The 9,820-nt window shown below is 36.1% G+C and overlaps 2 protein-coding genes and 1 long non-coding RNA gene across 3 annotated transcripts; 1 reads left to right on the top strand and 2 right to left on the bottom strand.

Moving 5' to 3' along the window:
* Nucleotides 1–4,460: 4,460 nt before the first annotated feature.
* Nucleotides 4,461–8,059, top strand: LOC142605910 (putative xyloglucan endotransglucosylase/hydrolase protein 26). The gene is made up of 4 exons (XM_075777338.1): nt 4,461–4,915; nt 5,306–5,406; nt 6,173–6,366; nt 6,628–8,059. Exons 1-4 carry the CDS (start codon nt 4,741–4,743, stop codon nt 7,037–7,039), a joined length of 882 nt encoding a protein of 293 aa, XP_075633453.1. The 5' UTR covers nt 4,461–4,740; the 3' UTR covers nt 7,040–8,059.
* On the bottom strand, nt 4,910–6,809 carry LOC142605925 (uncharacterized). The gene is made up of 3 exons (XR_012839118.1): nt 6,692–6,809; nt 6,381–6,489; nt 4,910–5,583 (listed from the first exon to the last, which is right to left on the bottom strand). It is a non-coding gene; the product is annotated as an uncharacterized LOC142605925 (long non-coding RNA).
* LOC142605917 (uncharacterized) lies at nt 7,305–8,112 on the bottom strand. Its single transcript, XM_075777346.1, has one exon. The coding sequence runs from the start codon at nt 7,988–7,990 to the stop codon at nt 7,595–7,597; it is 396 nt and encodes a 131-aa protein (XP_075633461.1). The 5' UTR covers nt 7,991–8,112; the 3' UTR covers nt 7,305–7,594.
* Nucleotides 8,113–9,820: the final 1,708 nt, after the last annotated feature.

The following is a 9,820-nucleotide window of genomic DNA, read 5'->3' as shown; positions in this document are numbered from 1 at the left end:
CCATCACCCAAACCAGCAAGAACCGATCCAAATTCCCAAGCAATCACGGAAACCCACCACCAAAACTAGCAAGCACCAATCCAAACTCTGAAAACCAATAAGCAATCACCGAAACCCACCACCAAAACCAACAAACACCACCTAAATTTGACCCAAACAACACCTACATCCGACCAAAACACCACCCAAATGCCAACCCCAAATGACCATTCCAAACCCCACCAAACGACCAATCCAAACTCCAACCACAACCACCACTGACCCAAACTCCAATCTGTGCCATCACCGAAACCCACTGCCTAAATTCACGAGGATAATGAGGTAGAGTTGTGAGAGAAGAGAGTTTCGGAGATTGAGAGAGACTAAGGGAGAAGTGCAAAGAGTTGAGAGAGAAGAGAGTTTCAAAGATGCAGAGAGCTAAGAGAGAAGAGAGTTTCAAAGACCTTTTCTTTTTTTTTTGAGAGAGTTTCAACTTATGGCGTCGGCTCCTAATGATCGCTCTTTATCGTCAGACCAAGACACCAATCAGTTTTCAGTGTAAACGGAGATTAAACCCCTAATCTCTTATACAACTATCAGAGATTTTACCAGTTGAGCTAACTGGAACCCACAGTTTCAAAGACTTGAAAGAGAAGTGGGGAGAGAGCGAGAGAGAGAGAGAGAGAGAGAGAGAATAAATTAATATTATTTGTGTTTACAAACTTATAAACAGTGAGTTGTAAATATAAGTACTTACTGTTCACGATTCTAAAATTTTTAAGATTTACATTGGAACACGTTTTTTGGGTTCTTAATTGCTAAAATAGCAATTGGAGGCTGTTTACACCCCCAATACTAGCCCTCTAACAGTAGAGGGAGATTCTAAGATTGTCATTAGAGATCTAATCAGTCCTTTTCCATCTTTGGCATTACATGGTAATCTGATCTTTTATGTAAAATGTTTAGCTTCTTAGTTCCAATGTATTCCTATCCCTCAATTCACTTTTCTCTGCCACCTAATACTGCTCATGTTGTTCAGACCAATTTGGCCTTTCAAACTTAATGATATTCAAGTCTTTCTTCTCAAGAAAAAAAATAAATAAATAAACAAAAACAAAAATTCTCTTATTAAAGGAAAAAAGTTTGTAAACTCAAAATTGTGGGGCTAAAATTTAAAAACTGTTAAATGTGCTTCTTGAGTTTAGTCAAGAATTCTAGAAGGTGCACATCGCAAGATATATATAGTATACTTTACAGAAATTTGTTTATGAAAGTCATCAAATAACTTTATTATTTTATTATTTTACTGAAACAATTCACCAACCAGCAAGATCATGAGTTGTTAGTAGGCTAACTTGCCTCTAGACATGGACGCTATTTTTTGCGACAGATTTATGAACCGAACGCCACTAGAAACTTACGTGTGAAAACAACTTACACACGTGAAAACAACTAATACTTGTTTATGTTTGGGAAAAATGAGTTTTTACTCTTATTTTTTAAAATATCTAGCAAATTGTCCCTATTTTGAAACTATGAAATATCATGTCCCTGTTTTGAAACTTAAATTTTTTTAAATCGAGCTTCAATGTAACTTGAATTTTTAAAAATCGAGTTTCAATGTAACTCGATTTTTAAAAAATTGAGTTACATTGAAACTCAATTTTATGATTATCAAGTTTTAGGTAAGTTTTTCCTAAAACTCGATTTTACTTTTCCTAAAACTCGATTTTAGTAAAATCGAGTTTCAGTTGGATTTTTTAAATTGGGAAAAGCCATAGGTGCCCCTCCAGCATTGCAAAAACTTACCTAGAATTCAATAATCATAAAATCAAGTTTTATGGGAAACTCGATTATCTAAAAATCAAATTTCAAAACATGAACACAATACTTAATAGTTTCAAAACAGAGACATTGTGCTAGATTAAAATAAATAAGGGCAAAACACCTATTTTTCCCGGATCCCAATCCATGAATGAGAGACCTTGTTGTTGGTGTGTCAATCCGTGCACAGCATATGCAAAATGCTACTCTACTATATTTTTCCATTAAGAGAAAATCAAAAAAAAAAAAATTTGCAAATTAAAGCCTTGTCAGTTTTTCACCTCAAAAATATAAATGGTACTAATATTTATTTCATTCCAAAAAAAAGATAGATAAATTGAGGCCATGCCTCTTTTCAAAAAAATAAATTCACTTATCATTTTTCCTTGGTTAAAATTCAAAACTGCGCTTTTAAGTTTCAACTTTTGGCATTTCAATTTTTTAAATTTCAGTTTTATAATTGAGCCCTAACTGAGAAAATTGGGGGAGAAAGAAAGAGGGGGGAAAGAGAGAGAGAGAGTTAGGGATCGGCTGGGGAAAGAGACAGAGATTGCGAGATCGGCGAAGGACTGTGAGGTTGAGACCGAGATAAAGAGATATATCAACACCAAGAGAGAAGTAGATGGATTTCCCGGCGGGCTAGGGTCTACTTCGATGGGCTAGGATGTACTCCGGTGGGTTAGGGTCTACTCTAGCAACTCCAGCTCCGGCGGCCTTTTCAATCTGTGTTTTATCTTCTTTAAGCCAAATGATTCAATCCATGGCACTAACCTTTTGATACGACTTTTTCTTCAGTTTTTTGCACAATGGTATTATTTTGATCCTAGAAAAAATCAATTTAAAGAAGTTGTACTATGAAAAAGGGCAGTTTGGAAACATGTTATCAAATGGGCACTGAGCCATTGCTAGTCTGAAGTCTGGCCTTGTTTGAATGACATTATAGCTTGATGGGATTTGTTTTTTTCAATGCATGTTAGGTGTTTAGGAATGCGCATTTGATTATTTCGCTTGGGATTATCCTGGCAACAGATAAGATTTTGAAAACGGCGATTGTGGCTGCTTCTGTTAGGTTCCCTAGTGCGCTATTTGGCATGTTCTGTATATTCTCCATTCTAGTTACACTTGATTCCACTGTCCCGGCTGCTGCAACTGGTTTGATGGATTTCTTTGAAACTGCTCTCATTTTCATTCAAAGATGATTGTCGCTGTTCTATATTCCTTCTTTGGTTGTACTTGGCTGGAGCCGTAACTACCGGGGTGATTTTTTTTTTTTTTAGCAGGGGCAGGGGAACGACGTCATTCCCCTTAGTTAAAAAAATAATAATAATAATAGTTTTTCCTTTTTTTAATTACGAAATAAAAAAATTAAATTAATAAAAAGAAGTCCAAAACGGCATCTTTTTAGTTGGTAAACGGAAAGATTTAACAGAATCCTAATAGAATATTTAATTAACAAAATTTGAAATTTAGAAAATTGAAATGACAATTAAAACTTAGAATAATGATATGAAAAAAATTAAAACTTAGAGCAGTCTTGGATTTTAGTCTTATTCCTTTCAGTAAATAGATTATTGCTCCTGTTCTATCATGGGATAATGAGTATGAGAAAGATGATGATATCTTTGGGCACGAGATTCTTATTCCAACCAGCATTACCCCCCCCCCCCCCCTAGCTACAATCAACTTTAAATTTCCTCAACCTGGGTGTGAGAGGCCCTTCAATTAAGTGATGATCAAAGAAGAGGGGGTACTAAGATGAATTTGGCTTCTTATTTATATTTAATGCGAATCCAGAACATATGTATTGAGCTGGTTGTAGCTTTCTGACCTCCTTCCAGCACCTTTCCATCTAGTAGGTTAGTTAATGTCCTACAGAGTCATTGACTTCTTGTATGCGTGACTGTGACATGGTTGAAATAGCAGCAGGTTCATGTTTTTGGTCGTAGACTGAAAAAAAAAAAAAATTATTGATATTAGTAGTTAATGCTATTACTAATAGGCTGTATGGTTTTGCGTATATTATTTTCCATCAGCCATTTTAGTCCCCCGCACGACAGTCCAATTTCTGATTCCCCACCACGTCTCAGCTAAAGCCAAGCTAATACTTTTTTCTTTTTTCTTTTTCTTTTTCTTTGTTTTTTAGAAAGAAAGCAAAGCTTTTTTTTTTCTGAATAAAAAAAAAAAGAAAAAAAAAAAGGTCTCTGGTGGCTTATCAACCCATGCCACGTAAACATCAATGGTTGATAATACCACATGTAACAGACACGCTTTACTAAGGCTATTGTTCGAACCACTCCTCCTTGAGTACTGAAACAAAAACTCTTACCATCAAGTTACACTGTGTGGTGAAAGAAAGCCATTTTATTACCTACCCCGCACCCACCCCATTCTTGCTCATATTCCTAAATCTTGACATGGACATTTCTTATCACCTAGTCACGTACAAATAAATTATTGATTATCAAAATAAACAATAAAATAGTTTATAGTTAAAATTATTTTCAGTCCTCTAAAGTCAGCATTGCTCTCATTGACATCAGATTCAATCAGAGCCGTCAACGTCCATTTCGAAGGGCCCTATTAAATCAGAATCAGAATGATCTTTTTTCTTTCTTTCTTTCTTTTTTTCTTTTTTTTTTTTTTCTTTTTTTTGCTTGACTAATTTACATATTTAACTCCAACATTTTGAAGAATATTGATTCTGAATGAAGCTGGACATTGTATGTAGCGAAGTCTCCCTCCTGAGATACCATGACAAGATGTCAGGGGTCAAAATATGCTAGACCGAATAAAGAATCCTCAAAGAAAGTTTCAAATTAGCAGGGCACGTTGCCCCTTAAGAGCAATATAAAGCCTCAAAGACCAAAGACAAAAAAGCATCCCATTCCAACTCCATAGATTGACACAAGCAGTTGATAATTGTTCATTGGAGTTGAAATGGCAAGGCTACGAGCATTGTTAATGGTTGTATTCATCTCTGCAATTGCACTAAATCAAATATTAGTCAATGCCAAGTTTTCTAAGAGCATGTATTTTGCATCGGGTGCTAACAATCAGTCTACAATGTTAGGCAATGGTGATAATCTTCAACTTGTCTTGGATAAAACTGCAGGTAAAATAATCTGTTTATCATCCGTCTCATATGCAATTTGACATTTGACTGTTAGCTTTATCTGCTTAATTTTTTGTTGCGAGATAAAGTACATTGCACTTGATGCATCTAATCACATATATAACAAATACAGACCGAATGCATATCTTGAGCATAAACACAAAATTTTGCATGTGAGCCAAATTATCAGATTACTCCATTAGTTACCAAATCTACAGGAATCAAATTAGTCCATTCCTAGCTTGGCAATTATCAAAACATGCATGTTATGTAACCTATGATCAGATCATAGAATCTCATATTAGAAACTGAGAAATGAACATACAAAAGCTCATATAATAATGATTTCTCTCTGCTTAATTAATCAATCATGCTGCCTTGGGTATTCAGGCACTCGAATTCAATCAAAGCAAGCATTCTTATTTGGAACCATTCAAATGCTCATTAAGTTGGTACCTGGGAACTCCGCTGGAACAGTGACAGCCTACTATGTAAGTTCATTCATTTAAATCATTACTTTATCTTTGTCAAATAAGATTAATAGCATACATCTTTTTATAATAAATACAACACATGCACCCAACGTTATCAAAATCGGAATCCTACATAAGATCGTGAGAGGTAGGTGAGATTGTAAATCGTAGGATCGGATCGTAGATCGTAAAATCCTACATTATTTGAGAAAAAAACAAAAAATACACATTAGTATGTTAAATAATCACATAAATTATATATTCATTGATATAATTATCATACATCAGTACATTTATTTGTAAGCATCATTTAAAGAGGCAAAAAATCTCAAAATGTGACACTCTATTGGGATATTTTTTATTTGGGTCTAACTGACACTCTCTACATTAGAGTGGAAAAACTTGGTCTATTGGGATTTTATTTTTCATTTAGGTCCAACTAAGCATTCTGACAAGTTAAAGAAAATTACAAGAAACCAATGTCATTTAGGATTGTCAGAATCGTACGATCCTACCGATTCTGAACGATCGCAAAGATCCTTGAAAAATTTGGATCGTTTTGAAAAGGTAAGATCATAAAATCGTAGGATCCAGATCGGAATTTTGACAATCATGCATGCACCCCATATGGATTGAACCCATGTCCTCACCTTCTATCCTTGCTTATGGGAGGAAGGAGAAGATATTGCATCCAAAGACTTTGCGTAGCTCTAAAGCATGCATGTCTTTCATAAAACCAATGTGTGGTAAAAAGTGTTAATTCCCCTTTCTCAAATGTCTGCAGCTATCCTCTAGTGGCAGCAACCACGATGAAATAGACTATGAGTTTTTAGGGAATGTTTCAGGACAACCTTACATTATCCACACAAACATCTACACAAAAGGAAATGGAAGTAAGGAACAGCAATTCTACCCTTGGTTTGACCCAACTGATGGTTTCCACAACTACAGCATACACTGGAACCCCACTGAAGTAGTGTAAGTAGACTTACCAGGTTGCCGTTAATCATTTTTTCCTGTTGTATAAGACGAAAGACATTTTTTTCCAAATGGCAACGGCTTCCCCCAAACAGATGTTTATGACTTTATTCTCTTCCCCTCCTGAAAATTTCAACAAATTTTGTCATTCCCAATCATTGGAGCTTATTTCCCTATATTCTCCCAATGGGTTCATAATTCCTAATAAAAATCCAGGAACCCAACTGTTCCTAAACTCTGAATTTGTCACTATATTTTCAGGTGGTATGTCGACAGTATACCAATTCGTGTATTCAGAAACTACGGGAATGAAGGGATTGCTTACCCCAATAAGCAGGGGATGAGGGTCTACTCCAGCCTATGGAATGCAGATAACTGGGCAACAAGAGGAGGACTTGAAAAGATCAACTGGACCTGTTCACCCTTTGTTGCAAAATTCAGTCAATTTAGGCCAAGGGCTTGCCTGTGGCAAGGATTAGCCAGCATCAGTCAATGTGCTTCCAACACCACTGCTGCTAATTGGTATACTTCCCCTGGATACAAACAGTTGAGTTATGCTAAGTTTGGTCAATTAAATTGGGTGAGAGACAACTTTATGATCTACGACTACTGCAAAGATACAAAAAGGTTCAACGGACAGCTACCTCCCGAATGTTTTAAACAACAATTCTAACACGAGGATCAGCAATCCAGCTAAAATTTTCAATTGTTGTTTGTGTTTCATTCGTATTGAATTTATTTTATTTTTGTTCATATACCAAATATGGTTTCTTTGTCGCTTTTTGGCTATTTTTATTGAACATGTTATGTTCCTTGTAACAGGTTATTGTCTATGTCAGTTATGAACTATCTAATACACGAAATAATCAGCTTTTTCTCATTTTCTAACCAAGTATGAAACAATGCAATTTATATAGTTAAACATAAAGGCACTGGACTTGGTTTATGTAACCATTATATTGTTTCATCAACCAAATCAATAAAAACCATAAGATCCAGATATTTCCCTATCCTCAAATTATAAGCTAGTAACTAATTAATATTACAGACACAAACACATGACTAGGAAAAAAAAAACCTATTGCAATCTGAAACAAAAAAAAAAAAATACCCAACAATGCAAACCCCACATCCACATGAATTTTACATTTTGAAAACCCCAAATAACATGGATCATAAAATTTTTGTTAAAAAAAAAAAAAAAAAACTCCCTTTTGGGGTTACAAAGTCATTGCGTACAAAGCCAAACCCCGAGAACAATAAGGGCCGTACCAAACAAGGCGTGGGCCAAGCGGGTCTCTTCCCCTAACAGCATTCCGAACACGGCAGTCGCAGCAAATGTGGTGGCATTGGTGACGGGCACGGTGAGAGAGATGGGAGTGTGGCTTAGAATAACGAAGAAAGTAGCGGAGGCCGAGAGGTTTATGAAGAAAGGGATGGAGTATTGCCAGATAGAGAGGAGGGTGAACCAGTTTTTGAGGGAAGAGAGCAATTTGTGTTGTGGCGATGGTGTTGGAGTGGATTTGAGAGCTTGGTCCCACAAGAGAGCGCCGCGGCGCATGATGGCGTTGGTGGCGCCCCACACTAGACCCACCGCCACCATCTTCTCTACGTCTCCGATCATCTTGTTTCACTTAGACACTGTGGTCAGTCTGAATCATATTTCTATTTCACTTGAAAGGTCGACTTTGATGAATGTTTTGGGAACGAGGTGCGTAGCCCTAGATCAGATGGTTGATTGATGGATTTTTTTTTTCAATTTAACACCAAAATGCTAACACATTCTTAAGTTAAGCATGGCTTCCAAACTATTTAGAAAACTAACATCTCGATTCTCTTAGACTTGAGTTTATTGTAGCAACTTGAATCATAGAGACTCGAGTTCTATGTGCTAGCAATCTAACAAATCCAATCTAAGAGACTCAATTTTGATTATTGAAATTGAGCCCGTATGTATCAAGTTTCTAGTGGAACTCGAGTATGAAATGCTCGATTTCCTGCTCTGCACGTTAAAAAACATAGAAATGGAGGAAACCAAATGCATGAGGAAGAAGGAGCCCTTTCCACTACTTCTTAGAACCTTCACAAACTTAAAAGTATTCTCTCAACTCTCAGAAAATACGGTGTCCCTTTGGATTCGTCTGGGTTTGGATTTGTTATTTTTGCTAAAGATCAAAGGGCGTGGGTTTGGCTGTAGGGAGATTTGGGTTCAAAGCAGGGTGTGGGATTTGGGTTCGTGTAGGAAGTTTTTTTCTGCCTTGCTATGGGTTCGTGTGGGATCTGGGTTTGTGGGATCTTTGTTATTGCATGAGTTTCTTTTTTGCTCGTTTCAATATGGAACTTGAGTGCTTCACTCTCGAGTATGAAACTCGAGTGTTAAACAATCGATTTCCAACTGAAACTCCACTCCTCTTGGTACGATTTCAAAGAGCAAAATCAAGTCTAAGGGACTCGATTTGTTAGATTGGCTAAATCGTTTCAAAACCTTGCTAACTAATGAAATTATTTGAGGGATTTGGTTATTTAGAAGAAAAAAAAAATCCCAAACTCCAATCCTAATCCTAATCCCAAGCCCAAGCCCAAGCCCAAGCCCACACTCTCTTCTCTCAACAACAATCCTAGAAAATAACAACAATAAAATAAGAACCAAACCCCAATCCTAATCCCAATTCCATGCTCTCATCTACTCTTAGGGAATCGCTTTCAAAGCAATCGGCAGTGTCGGTGACGACAAAAGAGAACGAAGAGTTGGTGTTCGGCAGAACTCTAAGTGGCAGTCGGGCGATGGCAGTAGGGGTGGGGACAGGGCTCGGCCTAAACGAAGTTGGATCAGATGCCTTGTTGTCTTAAAGCGTCATCTTCTTTCTTCTTCTTCTTCTTCTTCTTCTTCACTCTGTGGTCTATACCCTATACGCCTTCTTCTTTTCTTTTCTTTTAGCTATATGGAACTCGAGTTTACACTGAACTCGAGTCTCTAAGACTTGAGATGCTAGTTTCCTAAATAGTTTTGGGAACCTGCTAACTAGCGAAATTGTTCATAAAATGGTGTTACATGGCAAAAAATCCTTGTTTGGTTGGTCTACCTCATTTAAAAAAAAAATTATACCTGAATATATTAATGTCACAAAAAAATGAACACGCAAATACACGAAATATTATAATTTCTTTTTGCTAACAAAGAAAAAGAGAAACTGTGAACTACAAACAAAATCACTATAGAGAGCAAAATTGTCGTGACCAAAGAAAGTACAAATGCTAGCACCGCTAAGGAGAGATTACCACCACAGTATCAATCTTGGTCTTTTTTTTAAGGATAAATGAAATTAGAGATTATTTTTAAGTAATAGGTTGAGAGATTTATAAATTTGAATGATTAAAGATTTATATATATATATATATATATATATATATATATATATATATATATATATATATATATATATATAATAGAGGT

This window comes from Castanea sativa, chromosome 1 (genome assembly GCF_040712315.1).
Source record: "Castanea sativa cultivar Marrone di Chiusa Pesio chromosome 1, ASM4071231v1".
NCBI classification, from domain to species: Eukaryota; Viridiplantae; Streptophyta; class Magnoliopsida; order Fagales; family Fagaceae; genus Castanea; species Castanea sativa.
Note: the sequence above shows the minus strand (reverse complement) of the source record. Positions and strands in the feature narration are given on the sequence as shown.